Here is a 27566-nt window from a genome sequence, read left to right as displayed (position 1 = left end):
AACTTCACATTGTTGAAAATATCCATTCTTAGCATTAGGATCCTTTGAAAGGTAATGTTATTTTTAGTCTTGCTTTGCTCTTCTCTCCTCCTGATGTGGGTGGGGTTAACATTGCAATGATGAAGTAGGTGTTCATTTCTTCTGCAGAGGCAGGGTTTCACCTAGATAGGCACATTCCAGGATCAGCCGTTCATTGGGTCTGATGTCAATAAAAGCTTTTATTGGACAAACAAGGACGTTTTCAGTTCTGAAACTTAAACTTTGTGAACAACTTGGGAGAAATGTATGTTTCCCTATTCAAAGGAATATAGAGCTGCACTTGCATGACTGAAATAGTTGCCGGAGAGGCGTTTCGAAGATGGCTGCCAAATGAAATGACTTGTCTTAAAGGGACTTTGGTTAGACTAATAGTGTGCAACAATCCAATTCCCAGCAGTTAAAGTCCTCTTCATTTTCTCCATATGGGGAATTGATTTTTAATGATAACTTTTAAATAAACATTTCGAGACTGACATACTGTGAGCCACAAGGTTGTTAACTGATGGTAAATGCTTTTGTTAAAGCCATCAGCCTGCATTATTTCAAATAATTTTTATGTTTAATCATGTTTAACATCAGAATTTGTAGTTACCCTACTTTACCCATGATTCTGCAAAGAAATAATCAGAGAATGGCGACAAGCAAATCACACTAGAAGAAACAAACTCCCATGATGTTATACTGGAAGAATAACAAAATGCAGTAAATAGTAAAATGTAATGTGCTACACAATATTAATTATAATAAAATCCTTCTAATATTTATTCATCCTTTGCATTTAGGAATTTAATTTGAAATGTTTTTCAGTGATTGTGATTATGTATACTGTTAGGATAGAAAACTCAAGGTCCAGTTGCGAGTGCAACAAAGTTTTGCAACAAACGTGCAGGGAAATAAAGCAAGACAAAGGGTCAGATGTTGTCATGAAGATGAACAGCAGGCACTAGTACCACAGAGACTGCAACAGGCTGAAGTAAATCAATGCAAGACATGGTGAGAACAACGACAGGGCATAAGCAAACAATGACCTGATAATAAACAGCAAAATGTGAGGCAGATATAGGAGCGGTGATGCACTGCAGGCGCAGCTGCTCTGATTAGCTTGCCAGGACACAGTGGTTGCTAGGCAACGCTGACAAGCGATCAAATGGCCACAACAACACACAGACACGTAAAGATGAACACTCGCTCATGAACCGATTTTACTCTAGGGATTTATAGTGTACTTACTGTGTTTCAACCAATATATGATTTGAATTCATGTTTTTTTTTTTTCCTGAAGTATCAGAAAAATAGTAGTGGCAAATTGAATCAGGGTTTATGTTTATAAATGAGAAATGCAACCAAGGAAGCCGATTTTGAAATAATGCTGCTTGTGTCACCTTAAAGTCCACCTAAACCAAACCATGTGCATCGAAACTATTCTCTTCATTTGATACACTTACAATGATCTGCAAGAGTCAGTGCATGTCTATAGTTGAACTCCAGGCTACAACATAAATTGGTTTTATTTTAATGTTTACATTACAAACAGTTTACAAAAACTCATATTGCTGAAACAAATTTTCATTGTTGTCAAACATTACAGATAGCTACATAAAGCTAAAGTCTAAAAGCATTCCTCAACCTTCAGTTATAGGCTAAAATGTAAACTTACATCTATTAATGCATTGCCAGTGTGTTTGGCTTTCAAGTAGCCTACTTCAACAGTACCTAGAGAAAAGAAGAAGAAAAAAAAAAGGATAAAACAAAGGGAAAGGAGTCGGACTCTAAACTACCCTTTAAACAACAAAATTATACTTTAACCAGGAGTCAAACATACAGTGTCCGATAAAGTAAAGGAACAAACAGAATAGTCACTATTTTAAAACACTAAAAAGAAGAAGTAGTAGTTGTAAAACACTGCCTCATCAAATGAGTAGGGGTGGACTGGGACAAAAATTCAGACTGGGAAATCTCACACTCATCCAGACCATCCCACACACCCACAACAAATTTTGAAACCATGAAGAACCCTATTTTTTTGCATGCCATAACATAAAAAAGGTTTAAATCCTTAGGCTGGGACCATGCTAAATAATTAAAGTTTCTTTCTTGAACTGCACCTTCACTTCTATTTTCCTTTTCATTCTTTTCATTTTCCCTGATATCTTTCTGTCTCTCACTTGTGTGTGTGTGTGTATGCTTACTTTATTCACTAATTTTCTTGTACCGGTCACTTTTTCATCAACACGTCTCCAACTTCCTGCAAAACAACCACCTCATTGTAATTTTTTTGCACAATGTAAATTTATTTTAGTTAAATTTAAAGTATTACATTATGGCATTATGTGTTATTGTTTTATCTTAAAATGACTTAAATACTCAAGATTTAACTAAACTATATTTTCTAAATTGCCTAAATGTTAAAAATAGTATAATAATAACAACAACTACATAATGAAAATATCTAGAAAAAACATTGAAAATTTGTGGTTACCATGGTTTAACTATAGTAACCATTTTTATTATTATTTGTATAAAAAACATAATTTTAGAGTTGTGTAGTTGTCTGCCTTAGCTCGAATAAATATACAGGGCAGTGGGCCAAATCATTTGCCAGGCCACCAGGATTTCTCCCGGTTCTTCCGATGGCCAGTCCTCCCCTGGTCATAAGATAAATAATCTTCAGCAACATTTCTACATTCATTCTACATTTTAATGCAGTAGTTTATATTTACAATGTATTTTTTCAATGTTTTATGCTGAAATTTCTTGAAATATTTCTTCATGAATAATTTTATTGCTGTTTAGTAGCTGCCATATGACGTTAATGTTATAAGGACTCATTCTTCCGCTAGTATGAGGGACACTTTCTCTCCTCGTGATTACTTATTATCTTAAGTTGATAAGCAGTTGCTTCCTGTATCTATGTATCTCAGAGCTTACGAGCAAACGCGACCAGGTCGTTGATGCTTATATAAGGTGTGGTCTTCCTCTTTAATGATATTCTAATATGCACCTGAGGTAGAAATAAATGAAGGGGTGTACTGACTTTTCCATGCATTTTTTTTAGAATGTAGAAATTACTACAAAATGTAGGCTACACATTGTTACAAACAAAATATTAATGTTCTTCTCATCTCAGCAATTTAAATACAAATAAATAAAAGTTTTTATAGCACCATTTTTTCAAGCCTTTGCATTTTTTGGACTTCATATTAAATCACCTTGACACAAGAGGCCTGTCTCACAAAGCAAGTGGCTACCCAATGGAGCAAACTACAGTTTTAAGTGACATAAAATGTCACTTAAAAATGACTGAATTTTTTCAGTCAATGGTGGATCAGTTTACCACTGTTATTTTTTTTTTTTTTTTTTTTAAACATTTTTTATAAAGTTCTAAGAAAACATCCATTTTCTTATCCATTTTAGTTATCTTGTTAATTAAATGGATACCTTTTTAATGTGGGTTAAATTCTCAAATACATTTTGGTTGAATATTAAATGGTAATTATAAATATAAAACTATAAATTATTGTGGTCCAAGCAGTTTGGTAAAAAAGAAAAAGGTTTAGAAAAAAAATGCAAAATGTTCAAGATCTTACACTGCGGCTGCAGAGAAAGCACAAAGTACACATGGCTGTACAAAGACATGCTGTGGGGAGCATATAAAAGCTGCACAGACAGATAAAAAAACAAAACAAAACATTGAAACTGCACAAAAACACAACATAAGTCCCCAAGACTTTTGCATTACAGCTGTTTTGAAGAGCCATGATAAGCACATGATGACTAGCTATGTATGCCTGGGCCAGATCAACTGAGGCATAACTAGTGTCCTGAATCATAATGCATAGGCTACCTGGACCAGGAAGCTTATTTAACTAGTGCCAAATCAGTTCATGCGCACACAATTGGTATAGGCACACATTAGTTAAATAAACCTAAAGGTAATGTACATAAACCAGGTATACATAGCTAGGCTAAGGCTTGCAGAGTTAAAAAATGTGCTTCTATATGCATTGTAGTCAAAAGGCCAAAGCTTACCATCAGCAAAGAAAATGCTGAGTAGCAAGCTGACAGAGAGAAGAGAAAAACACAGAGAAACCACTTAAAAAAAAAAAAAAAAAAAATTTGCTTAAGTTTTGTGGTAAAGCTTGACTAATGCAGTCAAGCTTAAGTTTAATTGAGAAAATGGAATTGAATGATTTCCATTAACATGAAATTATTCAGTGCAGAAAGAGTGAGAGAAATCTCTGAAAACCCGTGCTGCAGTGAGGCAGTGTTCTGACAGTTTGTGCAGTTAGCTCAGGATATGCTACCTGCAGTTAAAATTGTGAATTTTCCAGCTAAAACATGGGTATCTTCACACCAGCTAACAGTAAATCCATAAAGCATGACTATTTAAACCAGAGCTATACCTGCATTCAGAATTCAGTTCTAACCCTGATCCAACATGTCCAAAACCTCTGAAATGGATATGTACTGTACTTTTCGGGAGTTTCCATGAACAAGAATGGGAACTACTCATATATACCATCTGCTATCATCAAAAACTGATGACATTTTGCAAGTGTTTTCAAAATATGCCATTGTTTATCACTCAAGTGTCAAAGTGAGAACTCAAAGAAAGTTAGTTTAAAAGTCAACACCAGTGACAACACCTGTCTGCGGTAACTCAGCACTAAACCGCGCCCATCCCTCCCCCCGCTTTTTTAAAAGACATCTGTGATATAGGATATCCTGCTCTTTCTTTTTGTGCTGACGGTTCACTCACTAACAGGACATATCATCCCCTTGGCATTACAAGGTTCTGCATTCTGAGCAGTGTTGAGATATTGAGCTTCAAAGTTTTTGCATTCCATTCGACTTTGTAGACAGAACCTTTTTCTTTCTAAATAAAATCCTTAAATGTACTCAAAATTAACAAAAACATTACATAATATAAATAAGTTGTCACAGAATAAGAGTATGTGAATAACTCAATTTTGACAAAAAATGTCAGATAGAACATTATAATTCCAAGAGGACGAATTATGTCTATATGTGGTATGTAATCAAGCACACTTTCAGCAGTTTAAAGAACTGATTCTGACACATGAATGAGTGATGTTGTACAGCACAAGTAATACTTGCCAGATCTGCCTAATCTTCCACCACCTAACAAGCAGACCAGGCGTGCAAAATGGGAAACTGCGCTATGCATATTGTGCTTTGCTCTAATTTTCTATTAATCAGGTGCTAAAACAATGCAGATACAGAGAACACAATATGAATGCAATTCATCCCCATCTGAGTCAAGCTTTATAGATGTCAGGAAGCTGTACGGAATGCTTAAAAAATTATACTGTTTTCAGAATGGACTTTTGCAGCTTAAAAAATGCACACTACTTCTACTTAATGGGATGCACCGATATTTATCGGCTGATTTTTTCTCAATTTACAACCATCGGCATATCGGCTTTAGCAGAAAAAAGGCCGATATAACAAACTGATGGTTTATTAATTAACTGCTGAAGGTACTGAGCTGTATAATATTGTTGCATAATCCTAGCGCTGCTGTCTGCCCTTTAATGCTAATCAAATAACAAAAGACAAAAACTTCTTTCATTAGTGTAGCAGACCCCATCCGCTTGATGACCAAAAGTTTACTGATGTTTTATTAAGTTTATAGCATCCGTTTTCAGTACTATTTTACATTTACTTTATTTCTGTACCTGAAAACTAATAAACTATTAAACAGAGTCTAGTGTGATCTACAGTACGTGATCTCCCATCATGTTAGCTGAAAACAGAAGCTACAAAAAACCTCTGTAGTGATTTCACTCTAAATCCTCCCCTTACCAGTCCTTAAAAACGTTATTCTTCTTTAAAAAGGCACATCCGGCGATTTGAGACATCCAGTTCATGACTGAAGCGTTGGCCTGCACACAGCTGTCACTGTCTTTAATCTGAAAGCTCTCCATTCCTATGAAATCACAAAACAAAATACAAACCAACAGAACACTGTTACAGATTTGCATCTATGACATACTTATTTGTAATAAATATGACAAATGATAAAAGATCACCAACCTGTTGATCATCACAGCCATCTTCCCATCTTGTTTAGAGTCCTCCACCGTCCTGTAGGAAAAGTTGAGACAAGTTTTAGCTCATATAATCACATAAAATTTAATCTATTTACAGTACACTACAGTTCAAAAGTTTGGGTCAAGGAGATATTTTTTTGAAAGAAATTAAAACTTTTATTCAGCCACAATGCATTAAATTGATAATTGAAGTAAATGTAAAGACAAATATAATGTTACAAAATTAATAAATGCTGTTCTTTTGAACTTTCTATTCATCAAAGAATCCTGAAAAACATTTTCCACAAAAATATTAAGCAGCACAACTGTTTTCAACATTAATAATATATATCTTTCAAACGATTCTGGATTCTAAAATTCTGAGAATTTCTGAGATTCTGACGCTGTGTATTCTGCTTGCTTCCAATTACTCATGCACCCCCCCCCCCATGTTTTGAAGCTATATTATTTTATATATTTAATTTTTTTTTAACATACAGTTGTTTTAATTTAATTCTAATTTAATTTAATGTGTAATTATTTAAAAGTACTTATAATTACATATGTAAATAAATAAATAAAAGTCACTGAAGACTGGAGTAATGATTCTAAAAATTCAGCTTTGCCATCACAGGAATAAATTACATTTTAAAATATATTAAAATAGCAAACAGAAATACAGAAATATTTTAATTATTTTACAATTTTTTTTTTTTTTTTTTTTTTTTTTTTTTTAATCAAATAAATGAAGCCTTGAGCATAAGAGACTTCTTCCAAAAACATCTTACCAAATCCAAACTTTTGAACAGTGTGTATATGGTATACAGTGTGTATACAATGCAGTATTTTAAAACAACAACAAAAACGCACCTGTGCTCCTTCATCATTGGAACGCTGTGATACCAGAATCCATTCCCTAAAATTAAAATAAACTTATCATGGCAGCACCAGATCGACCAAATGTTAGTACAGTCTGCTTTTTCCTGGAGCCTCTAACACTGCACTTTTTTTTGAACATCTTTTTCTGACAGTCATTCCAGGTCTTTACTAATGAGCCGAATCAGGTGATTAATTAGGGAGACATACAAAATGTGCACTATAAGCAATAAAGAAGTTATATATTACGGACCCTTTTTAAAGACTGATTTTGATTATGCGTGATTACGCCTTTCCGCTAACATTAAAATTGTGTTGTGTTTAATTTATATATATATATATATATATATATATATATATATATATATATATATATATATATATATATATATATATATATATATTTTTTTTTTTTTTTTTTTTTAATATTTCCATTAAAAAAACAAAAAAACTATGTTTTTTGTTTTTAGAAAAAACAATTTATAACACTATAATTTGTGTTTAAATTGTTTCTATTTCTGGAGTATCACGCTTGTTAGTCCACAGACTGTTATGACCAATCTCAGTGGTTTAAAATCCCATTTCTCAGAACTGCACATTAAAAAACAAATATATTATAATTGGTTGTGATTGTGTCAAATAAATAGCTTATCACTGAAAAAAAGTGTTAATTCATGCTAAGGTTTGGACAATATTAAAATATGACCAAAACAAACAAAAATTTAAGATACAAAAGATCCAAACCCTCAGGTCACACAGAGACAAATCAAGAGTTCAAACTCACGGCTTGATTTTGAGTATCACAACACCAGCAACTGCAACAAGAAGAGCAAAGATGATGAAAAAACCAAATAGACCCCAACAGACGGTGCTGGATTCTAGTAAAGAGAGAGAAGTAAAACACTGTCAAGTTCAAACTTCTACAACATTACTGTTACTCTTAAAGGCCTGACAAAGACTATCCGTTCATAAAGACATGGGTTGTCACAGATAAGATTTATAAGATTTATCTAGTTAAAACAATCAATAGTAGGCTATCACATTTTTGAATTGCCACATAATTTTAATCCTTTTCTATCTGATCAGTTGTAGCAGGCATAATTATATATTTAATGCCAAATGCATACATGTAAATTTTCTGTTTGCTCCCTCAATTGATATTTATCAATTCAGTTGGACATTAAACAGCATTCTTAATTCAGTTCTGGAATGGTACATCACCATAGCCGCTTTTCCGCTGTGGGGCCAGTGCGAGCCAGGGCTATCAACGTGGTGTGCTGGGCCAATAGCTTCAGACTCAAGCACTGAGGCCAAAATCAATACCACTTTCAGGTAAGTAGCCCTACAGTGTTAACCTAAAACCCACCCTTAACCTGCCTCCATAGAATGACATCTCACAATCCCACAATTTCACCAGCTGACTGAAAACTAGTTAGATCGCAAAATGAGCATGACAGAAGTGAAAGTTTGGTCTTTACTAAAAGACTTGAGACTCCAACATCAATATTTGACCAATGTACAAAAAACAAAAAAACAAACATTACATTGACAGTAATTTATCCATTTTTGTCATGCTGAATCAAACTGGTATTTACAATTTCACATAAAAAGAGAACACATACTTATTCAGTTGCAGCTGCTTCCATTTACTTGCAATAACAGGAATGCGCAAAACAGCTCCATTAAGGCTTTTAGGTTCAAAGGCTTACACATTTATAAAACCATTGATAAAATATCATGTTTACATCACATTTCTTTAGAAATAGTGAGCATTTCTATTCATTTTCCACAAAATTATGTGATCTGAGGAGGTTTGAGCATCTCACTATCCATTCAGCTAAAGCAACAGAGGGAGGTTTATACACAATTATTATACACAATTAATATGATTTGTCTACATTCTTCAAGCAGTCTCTGGTATTTTCCATAGCATATGTCTATTTATTATCGCAATGGTTAGCATAAGTAGCCTTTAGCATCGCATATATTTCTGCTTCATACTGTGATCAGAATCCCCATTGGATTGCAAGGATGTTATTTCAAACACTCACTGGTGTCTGAAAGTGAATTTTGAGCTGAAAATTGTGTGAAATGTCTTAAATGTTTAAGTTAGTTGTTAGCTTGTTATGATAACACGGGAAATGAGCAGCGGTGTTGACTGTCTCCTGACAGACAAACTCCGCCTTTGTTCATAACCACCTCTCAAGCTCCAGTTGGCCCGCTTTGGACCAAAGTGTTTGGTGAGCCAAAAACCTGGCTGTTGGCCCCCAAGGAAGGCCCAATCAAGCCCTGGAAGTGACCGTGGAAACGTGACTGACCCTGACATGCACTAGCATGCTTGCTTTTGGCCCGACAGTGGAAGCACGGCTTAATTGAGCGTAAGCAGCACACAACCATTTTTATAAGATAAGTGTTTCAAGAATTACAACCAACATGCATCATAACCTATAAAAAACAAAAATAGACTCACCAATATGAACATTCACATAAAGAGAACCTGAAGAGCTTCCATACTGGTTTGAAGCTTGACAGATGTACAAGCCATTCAAGTCAGGGGACAGTTTTGGGACAGGAAGTTTGTTGCCTTCATAATAGGGAACACTTTTATTCACTCTGTTAAAACAGAAAGATATGAAAGATCGCTGAACATGTTCTGGTAGTACAACATTAATACAATTCTGGTAAATAATTCTGGTAAAACAAAGTTGAATATCATCTGTAAAAACTAGCAACTGCAACACCCCATAAGCCATTTCAAACCTTTCAACCTTCCATTTATTTGTCTCTCTCTCTCTCTGAAACCAACAAAATTTTCTTGCATTTAAGCCTATGACCTTTGCACCTGGTAGATGTTTTTATCAAAAATAAAGTTCGCATGAAATCAAAATGGACCTTTTTTTAATGCATGTTACTGGTCTTATTTTAAATGATTCACATGTGAATAATTTTTTTGACCTTGTAATCTTTAATCAAATTTTTATAACTTGCTCTCTCAGCAAAAGGATGTCTATAATATACACATACATGCTGCAGTTAAGCCAATCACACTCAGAACTACCTCCATTCCAGTATGCAGTCCTCACTTTTCAACAACTAATAGATAAAATAATGTCCTGTCCAATGTTTTTTTTTTCTTGTTCCCCGAGCCATTTGACATGGAAATATGTTCCAATATGGTACTAAAGTCCTAGAACTTGTGTCAACTTGGCAGTTTAGCCACAATATGCAAAAGTAACTTGTCTGCTTTGTGCAGGCGTTAAAAAATGGTTAGGTTAGAGCAGTGGTTCCTAAACTTTTTAGAGTACCCTTGAGGCATTTTTACCCCTTGAGGCATTTACCATCCTTCTGCGTACCCCCTCTCTTCCACTTAGACTGCACTTTAGATTGCCCCTTAAATTAACTTTCCAATGCATTTTTTATCTTTATAAATACCTTTACATAAAACATTAATAATGTTTTAAATAAAAAAAAAAGTTATTATAAAACGGATAGTTCCGGCCCTTGATTTTGACTGGATATTCGAAGCCATTGTAAAATTCCCAAAATCATACAGCTGACCGCATTACTAAAGACTATAAAATAACACAAGACATGTCACTTGTATTTTTTTGAATGGGAGAAAGTGCAATGCGCAATATGGCGGAATAAGTCCCTCCTTCTAAAGACACCAATCGCCAATTGGTAAAGTCATCACATCACTGCAGCAACTGTTTGCAGCTCTGGTTCAGTCAGACGTGCCTCTGAAATGAGACACAAGTAGGATTGCGCATTCACATTAGCTTGAGCTAACCTGAAAAATACTGTTCCCTTTTGTGGGAACTATCGACGCTATGTCAATGACGTGATGGGAACCCTCTGTATGATGTGTTCGTGAAGCACCTCTGTATATCCAACCAATGAGGAAACGAGACATCAGAGGTGGGTGACGTCACGGACCAGGAAACTATAAAGCATACCCAGAACAAAGAACGCTAGCTTCTGTTGTCTTCAGCAAGCGCTCTCTGTATCTTGTGTGTCTTATTTGGTGTTGTTTGTCTTATCACATATAAACAAGTCACGATCTCTTCGTCTGAGGACAAGAGTATCTCACACCAATCCATATATTTATATATAAAAAAGACACGTATTATGGCAAGAAACGGAAGTGAAATAGGAGTTGAGTATGCCCAGGCAGCTCTCGAGGGAGCTGTCTGTGTGCACTAAAAACTCACTCTCAGGACTCTGTGTTCCAGTGTTCCCCGCGGATCCGGTCCCGCTTCTGCTAAGGCAGGGCGGAGGCTCCATTCGTAGGGTTCACAAATGGATCTGACAGAGGGGTTAGAGACGGGCGCCGCCCTTTCTCTGCCTTCACCTGCCAGGTTCAGTGACGTCTCCCAGGTGGAAGCACGCTCTGCAGTTTCTTCCCCTGGGTTGAGGCACCGATACTCACATGTCCAGCTCTGAGGAGGTGGATATTGTGATATCGATCTGAGGATCGCCACCTCACAGTCACACACATATCGTGTTTCAAAATCACACGTTTATAACAAATCAATAGTGAACAGCAGTTTAAATCGCGTTTTCCCCTGTGCTACACTACTAAGTGAGTAGGGATACACACGATTTATGTGTCGTTTGCTGGGAGTGGAGCATGCACGTCAGCTCACAACTGACAGTGACAGTGTTCATTCATAAAAATGTCCCTAAGAAAAGTATGCACTAGCGGGAGTTTTGTAGCTCCACTCCTGTTGGCTTTATTCTCGAGGGAATAAAAGTCTAAACGCAAGGCTCGGATCTCGCGCTTGCCGAGGCAGCGCGTGGATTGAGTTTTCATTAAAGAATATAGCTCAGATCTCGCGCTTGCCGAGGCAGCGCATGGATTAAGTTTTCATTAAAGAATGTGGCTCGGATCTCGCGTTGCCGAGGCAGCGCGTGGATTGAGTTTTCATTAAAGAATATGTGGCTCGGATCTCGCGTTGCCGAGGCAGCGCGTGGATTGAGTTTTCATTAAAGAATATATGGCTCGGATCTCGCGTTGCCGAGGCAGAGCGTAGATTAAGTCTGCAAGAATGAATATACGGCTCGAGTCTTGCGTTTGCCGAGGCTGCGCATATATCACGTGTCCATAATTATGTATGTATGTATATATGTGTGTATGTATATTTTAAATATTAAGAGATCTGAGTAGACGGGAGTTTTTTGTATTCTAAATATATTCAGTCTGTTCAAAAAATATATATTTATATAAGAACTGGGTGCATTTAATTTGAGTATTAAATGAAATATTGAATACATTAAATTCTAAGGAATTTAAAAGAAAATTAAGGAGACCGTTCTGCCAACCCTGCCACCTCGTGTGCTTCAGGGCGCAGTGGTTTCCAAGAAGGTGTTCCTCCAAGAAAGAGGAGGATTGTAGAGCGGTCAGTTCAGATGTTCCCTGCCGGTTCGCCGTTTCAGGGCACTGGTCTGACCGTTCATCCAAGAAAGTGTCGCCACCCTTGGTCCCCCGCAGAAAGCTTGGGGACAGGGACAGGCGACACAGCTGAAGTCTTTGTGGGGTAACACAGATCTGCGGACTGTAATTATCACCAAGAAGGCTTCAAAGAGGTCCTGATGCCAGTGGCGCGGGACATTGGAGGGCAGCCCCTCCAGAGAGGGTTGGGTATTAAAATACTTGGTACCCATCCCTCTTTGGCGCCCTCAGGGGGCCGTTCTGCTAACCCTGCCACCCAGTGTGCTTCAGGGCGCAGCGATCTCCACCTACCCTCCGAGGAGGGCCGGTCATCACTTGATACGGCTTTTCCTTGCCGGTTCGCCGCTTCAGGAAATCCTTTTCGCATGATCAAAGTCACGCAGCGATGCCTTCGTGCTCTGGTCATGTGGAAAAAGCCTTGGTTCCTGTCCCAGGACCCGTGTTGGGGACTTCTCGTCATCGCGTGATGCTTACGACGGATGCTTCCCTCACGGGCTGGGGGGCGATCATGAGTGGTCGCTCAGCTCAGGGTCTCTGGGAGGACCATCAGAGTTCCTGGCACATAAATCGGCTGGAAATGATGGCGGTATTTCTTGCAGTAAAATACTTCCTCCCAGACCTGAGGGCATCAAAATGTGGAAGCAGACGCCCTGTCGAGGCAGGGGCCGAGGCCCGGGGAATGGAGTCTCCACACCGAGGTGTGGAGCTCACTTTGGAAAACTTTGGTCGAGCTGAAATCGACCTATTTGCTTCAGGGGAATCAACCCAGTGTCCACTGTGGTTCTCCCTATCTCATTCAGCACCAATGGGTCTGGATGCCATGGTACAGATGTGGCCGAGGCTGCGTCTATATGCATTTCCCCGTTCGTTCTGCTCCTGGGAGTTCTGGAGAAAGTACGCCAGGAAGGGGTAAGTCTAATATTGATAGCCCTGTACTGGCTAACCAAAATATGGTTCTCAGACCTAGTGTCACTTCTAGATGGCTCCCTGGTGGAGCTTCCACTCAGGCAGGACCTCCTGTCTCAAGCGGGCGACATGATAATTCATCTACAAAGACTGTGGGGGCCTCTGAGGGGGCCAGGCTCATAGGTGCTGGTCTCCCAACTGAGGTTGTGGAGACCATACTCAACTCCAGAGCTCCCTCCACGAGGAAGTTGTATGCGGCCATTTTGGCCATGCTCCTCTGGGGCATTCCTCGGTAGGTCTAGACCCCCTTTTTATACGCTTCCTCCGTGGTACTCTGAGGCTAAGGCCTTCAGTACGTACAAGGATTCCGGCCTGGGACTTGGCTGTGGTATTAGAAGGGTTAGCTGAGGCTCCCTTCGAACCACTAGAGGAAGTTTCAGAGAAATTCCTCACCCTTAAAGACCATATTTCTATTGGCTATTTCATCTCTTAAAAGAATAGGAGATCTTCAGGCACTTTCAGTTGCTTCTTTGTGTTTGGAATTTGCACCTGGAATGGTCAATGCGTTCCTGCACACTAGACCAAGCTATATGCCAAAGGTCCCCACCAACGTCCCAGGTCCCATCGTACTTCACGCCTTCTATCTTCCTCCATTTACAACTTTGGATCAGGGGAAACTCAATCTGCTCTGCCCAGTGAAAGCTTTAGATGCATATGTCCACAGAGCTGCCCGGTGGGGCAAAACAGATCAATTGTTTGTGTGTTATGGGTCTCATAAGAAAGGAGGTCCAGCATCTAAGCAGAGAATGAGCATGTGGGTGGTCGAGGCTATCTCACTTGCTTATGAGGCGGCCGGACAGCCATCTCCATTAGCTGTCCGTGTCCACTCTACTAGGGGTATGGTGGCCTCAAAGGCCTTAATGTCAGGAGTATCCATTAATGACATATGTGGTTCTGCTGGATGGTCATCCCAGTACACATTTATTAGGTTTTACAACCTGGACGTAGGCTCCTCTCCGGGGTCCTCAGTTCTGTCTACAAGATAACAGACAGGTACTTGGTGATATGGCGTAGTTGGGATAGCGTTCCCATCACATCATTGACGTAGCGTCGATAGTTCCCACGAAAGGGAACGTCTCGGGTTACTGATGTAACCCTTGTTCCCTGAGTAAGGGAACGAGACGCTATGTCACGTTGCCGTACCCCCTGCATACCTGTGAGCGTCTTGCTTCAGACATATTCCAGAAGCTAGCGTTCTTTGTTCTGGGTATGCTTTATAGTTTCCTGGTCCGTGACGTCACCCGCCTCTGACGTCTCGTTTCCTCATTGGTTGGATACAGAGGTGCTTCACAAACACATCATACAGAGGGTTCCCATCACGTCATTGACGTAGCGTCTTGATCCTTACTCAGGGAACAGGGGTTACATCAGTAACCCGAGATGTTTTTTGTCATGATTTGAGCATTTAGAAACAAAATTTATGAGACAGTTGTTGTCAGATTTCATTGGTGGTTTCAAATATGAAATTTAATCGAAATCTTGGCAAACAGCTTTGGAGAATTTGATGTTTCCCCCATTCAAAGAGGTAGGAGCTGCACTTGCATGCCTGAGAGGCATTTCAAAGATGGCCGCCAAGTGAAATGACTTGTCTTAAAAGGACTTTGGCATCGCTGTGCCACTGAATGTGTATGTTACTGCGTCTGTCTTAGCAAACGCTCTTAGCAACGTAAACATATGTTTGTTCTCTTTTTTTTTTTTTTTTTTTTTTTTTCATTGAAGCTTACTGCAGTATTTAGAAGAGAATTGTAAGAGGGATATTGAGTGACCGAATGTATTACCTGCATTCAAATTTAGCATTTTCCTTCAGGTCAGTCCTATGATCATAATAAAAAATCTGTTTGAATGTCCTGTGATCTTGTCCTTTTAACATTTAATGAGTTTTACCCATAGTGTCTGTTACCCATGAAATAATATTAATTTAGAGCTTGATTTTGTCTTTTATTCCTCTCATTCCATTATTTGTCTTGTGATGCGTACATATATTGAAACAAATGAGAATAATATATTTCATGTTAATACAAGAAGTGACCCTCCACTTGAAAATGAAGATGTGACATTTAAACTCTTCTGTTTCTTTGTTTGGTACAGGCATTTGCATGCTTACATTTGTAAAAAATAAAAATAAAAAATAAAAAGCACTGTTCACTTCTGCACTGTTTTTCAGTGACTTTTTTTCAGAAAGTTGCATTGTAATGCTTATTTATTCATTGATGTAAAATTTCAGTAATACAGGTATAACTGAAATGTTTTTTCATTTATTTGAATGTATTTTGATCAAAAGATTAAATGCTGTTGTACTTTTTTAAATGTACTGTAAGAATATTTGTAATGTACACAATATATAGTGCATTAAAGTTTTCTAGATTTTAAAGTGTGTGTGTACATGTGTATATACTGAAAAAAACAGCTTTATAATAAAAATGTAATGCTAATGCATTTGTAGTGATCTGAAATTGTACTAGGAATGTACATAAAGCACAATAAACGCTTTAATATACTGTAAATGTAATTCAAGAAGTATTAGAAGTACATTTTAAATGTATTTAGAGAAATACTTAAAATGTATTAATACTTAAAATTACTTAAAATGGGTCCTTTTTAAAGCAGTTTCAATGTATTTAATATATTGCAAATTGCTTAAAATTTAACATAATTGAATCTTGAAATACACTTATTATACTTCAAGTTGTTTCAAAAGAATACTTTTAGTATGCACGTAGTATAGTATAATTTTTTAATATATTAAGTAATATAAAAAATAAGCACAATTTAAATATATTTCCTTTTCACCTGGTATGCACGCTGCTTTTGTGGAAATGGATGTAGTCAGTGGTGTATTGTAGTTTTTTGTAGTGAATATACTGTGTAGTTAAGATCTGAATATGGTCCCTGGAGCATAAGTTTTATCAGCTGGTAATTTTCAATGCACATTTAAGAGTGAAAGTTGCAACTATTATTAACAACAATGGATAATTATCAGTAGGCTGTGTCACAATATCGCCCTGTTTGGACTTTGGCAGTCTGTCATTATAGTTCCGATTCACAAGCAATTCAATTCAATGTCGGTAATTTCGGATATACTGTATATCAGGTAAAGTACATGGCAAATTTTATCAAGAAAAAAAAAATCTCAGCTAATGCGGTAAAATATACATCGGAATCAGTTGTTACTACATTAATAATGAAGGTTAAAATTAACTTATTTGTATACAAACTTAAATTACACTTAAGGAAATGTTTTAAATAATAAAGTTATAATAGACCTACTAACTTTAGTTATTTAAAGTCTTTAGTACTTTATTTCTACTCCAATTAATTTTTTGAAATATAAACATTTAAATGGTGGCTGTCAACTTGACAAATTTATTCAAACATGCATTAAATAGGCTATTGAAGAACATTAAAAATTATAATTAATATGTAATATGGTGCATATATTTAGCTAAATGCTCCTCTCTAGAGTTACTTTTTCTAGCTGACTAACGAGTTTATGGTGAATGTTTGTTCTGAGGTAAATGTGATGTTACGTGACATTGTTTATGCTATTTATTAACGTCTTTCCGTGGTTGAAACAATGATTGTTCGATACGATATTCGAATTTCGGTAAGTTGTACTGTATCTTTTAACATACCTTTAGATGTTCATTCATGTTTATTTCACGCTGTAACTGGTATTAAAGCAGAGGAGAGGATCAGTTTACAGTTTTTTTTTCATAGTAAAATGGGCAGAATGTGAAATATGAGACTTTGTTTCATGTCAAAAGCAACAAAGAACAAAGGTTATTGCAATTTATTGGATGGTTACATATCCTCGCTTTTTTTAAAAGGGGTATACGGAAATCCTTGACCTTTCCTAGTGGGTATACACCTACGTATCACGTAGACTACACCACTGGATGCACTAAGTTTTGACCGCAAAAGATGTGGTATTTTGATTGGAGTCATATATTTACAGCATTGTACCTGTTAAAAATGCATGCTGGGTTTTAATGTTATTTTAAGTTGGGGAAGAATTAAAAGAATGGCTAAATACAACATTTTGTTCATGTACTGTCGCCTCACATACCCCAGTTTGAGAACCACTGGCTTTAGAGAATATCAACTGCCACTAAGATAAAGATGTTTAGTGACTTACACAACATGAATTTGATTCAATAACGTATTACCTTATTACTAATTATCTGTCTGATTTCCACCTAAAGTTAAAGTAAACAAATGGAAATGCAAAATTCAGTGCTGAAATATAATACAAATGAGAATAAAAGGAAGAAAATTTGCAGTCCTTACAGACATCATTGTGCACTAAAACAGAAAAGAAAAAAAAACAACAACAAAAAAAAACATTTGGCTGAAATTATGAAAGCTTCTCCAATCAAAAGTTTATTTAGAACTGTGTGCTTTTTTATTTGCTGATTTATTTATATATATTACCTAGTCCAGGTATAGTTGGTTGGTTCTGGGTTACTATCCACTTTACACTGGAATTCTTTAGCATTTGTTGGACTGTCAGGAATTATAACCACTGACCCTGGAGGATCTAGGAAAAGAAATTAAGTAGCAAAAAATAACTATATATCAATAAACAGTATTTACTGTATGTGAAACTGAAACATTTCATTAAGTAAAGGTTCACAGGAAAACATGACAATCTAAGCCATACGTTTTAAGAGTTTTGAGAGTAGTGATGCCTTCATGCCATGTCAGAAATGTGCAAAAACATATGTTCTCAAATTTAATTAACAAGTGATGTTCCTTATTACCGTACACAAAACAAACACAGAGCACAACCTGTGTAGGGTGATTCAAAAATGACTCTTATGAGCTGGTTCTTTTATAGAATCATTCAAAAAGACTGGAGTTTGCCAGTTTGAACCAGTCTGACAAATCATTTTCTAAATGATCTCACAGAATCCTTCAGAGCAGCTACTGAATGACTTGTTTACTGGAATGTAAGTTCATGTTAATGCATAATTTCTTCATTATAGTTTTTAGCATACTCTTAGTTTCTGTGCCACAAAGAAAGCAAAAATGTGTCTTTATGGTCATCTTCATCCCCTATTTTTTAGCTGTAATAACTGAAGATTTTATTTAAAATACAGTGCTTCCCACACATAGACTTTACTTGGGCGGGCCACCTACGTATAATAACGGCCGCCCAAGTATATTTGAAGACACATTTTGCTTTTATTATTTTTATCCTCTTACACTTTTATGTCCGCGCAAGATAATGAAACCACACGCTAAGTTTTTTCTTTTGGGCATTATTGGTATTTTAGTTACACTATAAATTGTATTTAATTTGATTTCCATTTAATTCATAGTAAATTATTGTAGTCTCCCCCACAGGAAGAAAAGACTAAGAACATTATTTGACACATATATTATTCATTTTATAAATTTTACTAGTAAAATCTGTGTCCCATTCACTGAGAGAGACACTATATGACAGCAAGGAGAACATAGGAAAAGGATAACCATTTAAATGCTGTAATTTTGCATAATTTACAATGCATAATAATGCATAATAGTAGTATGTAATTAAATGTAATATGTTATTTAATTAAAATTAATTTCAATAAATAAAAATACTGTTAAAAATCACACATTGTTTGTTTGTCACATGTAGTAGACTACGGCTACCACCACAAGTACATTTCAAACCTGTGGGAAGCACTGTAATCCAAAACAAAAAAACAATCAATTAATCTTCAATAAAAAGTCTTTGTTTTAAATAGAGAACTGCATTTAGGAAATGAAGTTTTAATTTTATATATAAAAAGTATATAACGGTGATTGTTGTTGGTTGAAACACCACATACTTACAGTGGATGTTTATTGTGTAGTTCAGTACAAGGTCTTCTCTTAGGGTGTTGTGTTTCACCACACACTGGACGTACTTTTCGTTTAAATGTGTGAATGGGACACCAAGCAGGTAGGACACAACAGTAATGGTCCCATTGGGGTGCACTGTATGATTGGTTTCAGTCCTCAGAGAGTTTTCCAGATCTCCTAATCTCCACATCACTTCTGCTGCAGGCCATGCATTAGAGGCCAAGCATGACGCTAATGTTGCCTTTAAATAACCAGCAATAGGCTCCTCCCCTTTCACATTAACCACAGGACGAACTAAATTTGAAAAAGAAAAAAAGAAAAATATAATCATTCATTGTGGACAGTGAAAACTGACTAAAATAACTTAGTCTGCTCTTGGTCTTCTCATAACCACTAAAAGCATAAAATATCACTTTTACAAATTTAGCTAGAACAAGCAATTTTCATAGTAGTAAAGCCTTTTAAATATGTTATGTAAGCAAAAATTATTTTAAATAATTGAGTTGTTTGGAAGTCAAAACAGATATAATGCATATACTCTAGTATGTAGGCATTATGTCATTGCTGTAAATCAGAGAGAGGAGAGAAAAAAACAAAAAACAAACATGATCAAGCTGCCATACCCAAAACTGTGGCATTGATGTCAGTCTCATATGACCCACTGGGAAATAGATTGAAAACACATGTGTAGATCCCATCATCCAGAAGTCTCATTCTGAGCAGCTGAATTGATCCATTTTTCTCTTCAAAGTTCCCAATAAATTGTACTCTGCCTCTCAATCCATTTGGCTCATCAATTTTGTTACCTGGACGAATACCAAAGAAGATCTTCTCTTCAGGGTGTTCTTGTGTCTTTTTCTTCCATATAATACGAGTTAAACTATCATCAGTGTCAGTCAGCTGGCACAACAAAGTGGCGTTCTCTCCATATATGACTGCTGTATCATGACCAATGACCTTTACACCTTTATAAAAAAAAAAGCACACAATACATGAATTAGCAAACACTGTACATGGAGATGTTCAGTTGGGCAAGCACAAAGCAGTTTTTGGCAATTCCTAGTGACTAGAGAACCTTAAAAGGGACTTTCTTTGTTCTGCAGAACTAAAGAAGATATTTTTGGTTACCATTGACTTCCATTGTTAGGACAAAAAAAAACCAAGTTATGTTTCACAAAATAAAAAAAGTCATACAGATTCAGAATGATATAAGAATGTGTATGATGACAGAATTTTCATTTGTGTGAGCTCATTAACAGCCACAGAGACTCAACTTCCAGCTTCCTTTCTGATAACGTTCCTTTAAGGCAGTGGTCACCAACCTTTTTAAGCCCAAGATCCCTGACCTCGACCTTTATGAAAGACAAGATCTACTTGATAGAAAAAGACAGCTGAGATAATATTTAGTTTTTTTTTTTTCGTGGCCAATTTAGATTCTGATTTATTTATTTATTTTTACAAGCAAATTGGCCGATTCTGATACTGGTTGCAGATATTTATTATTATTATTATTATTATTATAAACAAAAATACATAGCCATTTGGTAAACCCAGCCTGATCTGCCGGCGATTTGATTTCGCCCGGCAACTCAGTCTGGAAACCCGTACATTCAATTCTGCTGCATCTCTTACATTTTTGCGGGAACCAATCACAGACTGGCTTAGCCACCTTGCTCGCTATTGGCGGGTATAACACGATGACGATAGAGAAGCGACGGCAAGCAGTTTTCAAACTCAATCTGATCTACCCGTCACTCCAATATAACAATGCACAATCACAGTAACGCCGATTGTGTTAAGCATTTACCTTATCTGAGAGAAACGTAGCAGAGCGTTGATCCGACAGTCTCTTCATAGGAGGATTACAAACGGCGAAAGCCAATTGATGACACACGACGATTCTCTGCTGTTATTTTGGTGGTTTGCTTCACGATGTGAGTACAGGACTCTTTTACTTCAATGCCCCTTGTTGGTAGACAATATTTTTATTATTTGCTCTATATGTTTCGTCTCCCTGCTTCTTGAATCTCGCGCCGCCTGAGCTGACTGGGATTCTTTTTGGTTGTCATGACAATGACATAGTTTAGGGCGGCTATATTCCGCGTTCATTTACACTGAACCAGAACAGTATCAGAGTCGCCTTTTAAACTCTCGACGATGCTGAATGACTTCTTTAGTTTAGCAAACAAATCGCTCGACTGGGTGTAAATACCACTCACTTTCATGTTTTTGGCACAACCTGCAAAAATCGCTCGATGCCATTGCTGCTTCTGCAAACCGCTGATCAATGCTACAAACCAATAGAGTTTTCGCATCGCTCTGCAAAGTACGTCACCCGGATCGTTGATCTGATTGGTTGAAGGACTATCCAATTGCGTGAATAATGCTCGTTGATCACGCCTCTTGTGCAGCAGAAAATCCATACAGACTCTCCAGACCAATGTTCAATTTTAAATTGAGCTTGGTCTGGTGATAGCCAGACTAGGGAACCACTGCTTTTTAATCACAATCCAAACAAAGATGCTATCACATTGCATGAGCAGTTGTTTTTTATTTGAATTAATTGAGATTTAATTTCAAGATTTAAAGCAAAAACAGAACGGTCTGACTTTATCTTTGTGAAATTATATGCTACACAAAAAAGCATGAAACAAAAACAGCAGACAGGCTGAATGAGACGCAAATTCACTCTCTGACAGCAGGTGGCGCTTATGGAGCAGCAGTGACACAGCGTTTCCTTGGTTACCGCTGTAAACAAAGCTGAACTGCGCTAATAATTAGCTACTTTATTCGGAGGTAATATGAAAATAAAATGTCATTGCCATCAATTTTTCTGAAGACAGTAATTCCTTTTAGAGATGCATTCATATAACCCTTCACCCCTAATTCAATATTTATATTTCCTTCCTATATTTTCGAGCATCGTGAACAGTGAGCTGCTCTGCCTGCAACAGAATTTTCTCCTCTTTGCGTCCGTCTTCAGCGTCTCTGGCCTCTTGTTTACGGCCGTTTTACAGACTCAGACATAATGTGGGCTGTTTACCTTTATCACTGTCCCAGCAGCTCCCGAAAATAACAGAAAAATAAATACAAAAATACAGTACAAAGACTGGAGAAATGTAATGTAGGCTATTTTTGTAGCCTACTCATATTTCTGTTATTTTCGCGAGCTACTGGAACAGTGATAAAGATCGACCGGTCGATCGCGATCGACGGGTTGGCGACCACTGCTTTAAGGGGTCATGAAACCCTAAAACATATTTTTTTAAAGATGTTAACATATACACACTGTATACTGCACATGTTTGAAAAGGATATTATACATTCATTTTAATACAAAGGGGGAAGTGGTTAATTTTTTAGCCATTTAATTCTTCTGGTTTAAGCAAACTAAAAGTTTAAGAAATGCTACAGAATGTGACATTTTAATGTAAAATCTAAATTGTGATTATTATTCACAAGAGGGACTGACTTCCAAATTACTTAGATCCAATCCTTGCACTGCCTGATACATTAAAACACAGAAAAGTGAAGAATTCAAAAAATGCACGAGAGCAGTTTCTCCCATGCAAGGAAATGCACACTAAGTTTAACATCATTCTCAAAGCATATCACGATGCATATCCTGAACGAAGTGAGCAAGCTCAAGCTTTTTCAGGACCATATTTCATTTACTTCAGAAAACATGAACCAGTGGTATTTATGTGCATATTTTACATTTATTCCAATCATAAACATGATCAATTATTCAAATAAACAGGAAACAGCTGGTTCTAGAAAATACAGTACAGATTAACACAACTAATTTGTTATTTATAGTTTTAACAACCTATATATATATATATATATATATATATATATATATATATATATATATATATATATATATATATATATATATATATATATAAAATAAAGTGTACACACAAATCTTCTTACAGCGCATGCAAGATCTCTTTTGCGTCTTGCTCATGGCATAAATGACTGCTCATATTCAAGCATACGGTATTATGCTTTTTTTTGTAGCGAACCAAGTTTACAAAGAGTGACTGTTTTGTCCGTGCTTTTTGATCATTGCTGTTGGTAAGTACTACTGGGAAGCCAGAATGCATATCCATCGACTGAAACATACATTAGCTGAACTCTGTCTGTTTTACACATTGTTGTTTTCAACAAACCATATTATAGATGCGTTGTCAGATTTGACATGAACTGCAATGCAAACGAGTACATTCTAACCACCCTGAACAATGTCTAGGCAAAGATTGCACTGTTCTGCAGTATCAAGAAATGTTAGGTCTCATGGCATCAGCGTCCTCAGTGATTCCAATGGGCCTCTTGTATATGAGATGTTTCAGTTGTGGCTCAGAGTGGAGAGGTTTTGTCTAAGCAATTCCCCACGGCAAATAAGGGCAAGGGCACACGCTGAGTGCTTCGTGCCCTTTCTAAAATCCAAGTTTATGGTAAGGGTTACGCGCTGCGGCTTCGTTCCCTTTCTATGTGGCTCAGACCCCGGTTCTTCACCTGGGGTCCCACACTATATGCGTTGATGTTGCAAGATGCCAACAACAGACGCTTCCCATACGGGCTGGGGAGCGGCCTTAGGTGGCTGTCCAGTCCAAAAGGATATGGTAAGGTCATCATCTTGATTGGCACATCAATTGTCTCGAATTGATAGCTGTATTTCTGGCCCTGAAATACTTCCTCCACCTGTTAAGGGGTTACCATGTCCTATGTGCGGGTGGACATTACTGCGGTAGCCTCTAATTTGAATCGCCAGGGTGGACTGCGTTTGCGATGTCTAGACAGGCTAGTGCAGCACATTCTGCTCTGGGCTCAGGACAAGTTCCTGTCCCTCATGGCGATTTATATCCCCAGATATCTGTCCGGAAACTCCACCCGAGGTAGTCAAACAAATCTAGTAAAGATTTTATGAAACACATGGACCTCTTCACCCCCCAACAGGCAGCACAATGTCCACTCTATTTCTTTCGGAGTCACCCGGCTTCCCCTGGGTATGGATGTAATGCGCATACGTGGCCCAGAATGCGCCTGTATGCGTTTCCTCCAGTTTCTGTGCTCCCAGGAGTTCTAGCTAAATTTTGCCAACAAGGGACTTGCCTCTTTCTGATAGCGCCACGTCGGCTGAATGGAATAATGTTTCTTGGAGATATCTCTCCTCGACGGCTCGCAGTTGGCAGTTGGCGATACCGAAGGGGAGAGACCTTTTGTCTCAGGTGCAGGGGACAATATTTCATCCCCTGACGGAGATGTGGAAACCTTCATGTTTGGCCCCTGAGGGGAACCAACTGAGGGACACAGGGCTTTCACCTGATGTTATTGAGACCGTTAATGCTAGGGCTCCCTCCACTAGATAAAGTTATGCCAACAAATGGGGTGTCTTTGGAAGATGGTGTATTGCACACAATGTAGATCCAGTTAACTGCCAGATTGCTACAGTTCTGGATTTTCTGCAGGGAAAATTATCAACAGATACATGCCCCGCCACTTTCAGGGTTTATGTGGCCGCTCTTTCGGCTTGCCACGCTCTGGTTGACGGGATGCCTTTGGGCAAGCATGTCCTGCTCTCTCGCTTCATTCGAGGGGCCAGGCGGCTTAGGCCTCCTTCTAGAACCAGGATCCCTTCATGGGACCTAGCTATAGTCCTGGAGGGCCTGGTTGAGACCCCCTTTGAACCGTTAGAGTCAGTATTTGATAAGCTGTTAACTCTAAAAAAATGTTTTTTCTCATGGCTATAACTTCTCTAAAGAATTGGGGATCTGCAGGCTCTGTCCATTGTGCCATCCTGCTTAGACTTTTCCCTAGGAATGGTGAAAGCTATTTTGCATCCTCATCCTGACTCTCTGCCGAAGGTACACAGTAAATTTTGCAGTGTTAAATGAACTCTATAAGATTCAAATTTAACACTCGGCTCGAGTGTATTTAGTCCCACTCAGAATTGGTGATAAACTGACTCTCGTCATAGTGTTAAATTTTCAGAGTTAAATTAACTCTTTTGAGTAAAAATTTAACGCTGCTCAACACTGAATAGTGTTACTAGAGTTTAACACTAGGAGAAATTAACTCTGTTTGGTGTTACTAGATTTAACCACTAGGGGAAAATTAACTCCGATTAGTGTTAATATTTCACTTATGTAGAGTTTATTTACATTTGTAATAGTGAAAAATTATCAAATTTTAAAACCCAATTGGTGTTTTCAAAACAGAAAAGAAAACAAGTTCAACGACATCACATTTAAAACATTTAAACATTGTCAGGGTCAAGAAACATACACGTATATGCACAAAAATACGTCACATCTGCACGAAATGACAATACATCACTATATGCGGTACAGAATCTGTTGAACCACCTAGCTAAGCAGCCTTGCTCTAACCTCAGCAATACAAAGACTTCCACTTTGCCAACATCTTTGTTGTACACTGTGGTCTGAATGAAAGTGTACATCTTGTGTAGAATAGTGTTATAAATGGTGCCAAAACCAAAGTGTGCCTTAAAAAGTTAGTTCACCAAAAAATGAAAATTCTCTCCTTAACTCACCCTCATGTCATTCTAAACCTGTAAGGCTTTTGTTCATTTTCAGAACACAAATGAATAAATTTTTGATGAAATCTGGGAGACTTCTGTCACTTCATTGACAGCCTACACAACTACCACTTTCAAGGCCCAGAAAAGCAGTAAAGACATCATTAAAGTAACCCATGTGACTCTGTTGATTTAACTTCAGTTTTATGAAGCAACACAAAACTGGACTTGCGTACATGAGAGCACCACGATGCATGAGTGATTTGGTGAAATGAAAGCAGTCGTTGTTGTGTGATTGCGTGTATAAAGTTGAGGTTAAACCAATAGAGTAACATAGATTACTTTAATGTGTCATTACTACCTGTCGGGGCCTTGAATGTGCTAGTTGTGTAAACTGTCAACAGAGGGACAGAAACTTCATTAAAATATTTTCATTGGTGTTTCGAAGATGAACGAAGGTCTTACGGGTTTGGAACGGCGTGAGGGAGAGTTAATGACAGAATTTTCATTTTTGGGTGAATTAATCCCATTAAAAATTTCATCAAAAGGCATCAAAAGAAGAGGCTGACTTGCATGGAATGACATGTTGATCAAGAATGAAGAACTGGTGAACTGAATTCTTGGTTTCAACAGCCAGGTGATAGGGCTGAGCACTTCCAGCGATGTCTTGAAGGTGCTCCTCAATGCTTGTTTCACTCTAAGAAAACCAAGCAAATTGCAGAGGACTAATGTTAAATAAAGAAAACTACAAGAAAATAATAATAAAAATAATAGTAAATAAAAAAAAACCTTCTAGAAGACAAGATATCCCTACTTGAGATGTAGATGCCTTTTCTGGCCTTAACAAGATGATGCTTTTCCTGATGAACAACAAAAGCATTTTAAGATCAACACTGCTTAAAGAATGCTATATGAAGTTAATCCTTAGTCACATTTAAAGGGTTAGATCACCCACAAAATGAAAAGTCTCACCCTCATGTCGTTCCAAATCCATGAGACTTTTGTTCTTGTTTGGAACACAAATTATGATATTTTTGATGACAGAATGCTGTCAGATTTCCTTCCATAGACTGCCTTTGTAACTGACACTTTAACGCTTCAAAAAGTTCATAAAGACATCGGAAAACTAATCCATATGAATTGGGGTTTAGATCAAATTGTCTGAAGAGACTTGATCGCTTATGATGAACAGATTTAATTCAGGTTTTTAATCGCATGTAAACAATGATCAGTGAACATAAGCAGAAGCTCAACTGAACCTTAATAACACACAAAACCAAACCTCATCCGGAAGCTCAAAAGTATCGCATAACATACGAGAATGAACCTCACTGGTTATGCAGCACGTAACCAGCACAGTTCTTGTGTGTTATTCAGTTTTGGTTGAGCTTCTGCTTATGTTCGCTGATCAATGTTTAAAATCAAATTAAGTAAGATTACTGACATAATTTAAACTTTATCATTACCACATTGTGACGAAAAAGCACATTTTTCCAACATAGGCCTAGTGACTTGCAGCGAAGTTATTCGATATTTCTGAGTTTAAACCAAATTACACCAGATCAAAAAAATACAACTGCATTATTATTAGTACAATTGTTGGTAACACTTTAGAATAATGGTCATTAGTTAACATTAGTTAACTACATTAGTTAACATGAACTAATAATGAACTGCACATATAAAGCATTTATTAATCTTTGTTAATGTTAATTTCAACATTTACTAATACATTATGAAAATCTTGTTAACATTAGTTAATGCACTGTGAACTAACATGAACAAACCATGAACAGCTGTT

General features: G+C 37.2%; 1 protein-coding gene across 1 annotated transcript; it reads right to left on the bottom strand.

Annotated features, from left to right (window-relative positions):
- Positions 1–1507: 1507 nt before the first annotated feature.
- On the bottom strand, positions 1508–26645 carry LOC125269616 (nectin-1-like). The gene is made up of 10 exons (XM_048192546.1): positions 26580–26645; positions 26339–26462; positions 19842–20183; positions 19210–19512; positions 17818–17923; positions 9439–9581; positions 7753–7846; positions 6963–7008; positions 6097–6147; positions 1508–5989 (listed from the first exon to the last, which is right to left on the bottom strand). Exons 1-9 carry the CDS (start codon positions 26643–26645, stop codon positions 6130–6132), a joined length of 1242 nt encoding a protein of 413 aa, XP_048048503.1. The 3' UTR covers positions 1508–5989; positions 6097–6129.
- Positions 26646–27566: the final 921 nt, after the last annotated feature.

This window comes from Megalobrama amblycephala, linkage group LG6 (assembly GCF_018812025.1).
Source record: "Megalobrama amblycephala isolate DHTTF-2021 linkage group LG6, ASM1881202v1, whole genome shotgun sequence".
In the NCBI taxonomy this organism is placed as follows: Eukaryota; Metazoa; Chordata; class Actinopteri; order Cypriniformes; family Xenocyprididae; genus Megalobrama; species Megalobrama amblycephala.
The sequence above is the reverse complement of the archived record's forward strand: the minus strand, read 5'-3'. Positions and strand labels throughout refer to the sequence as shown.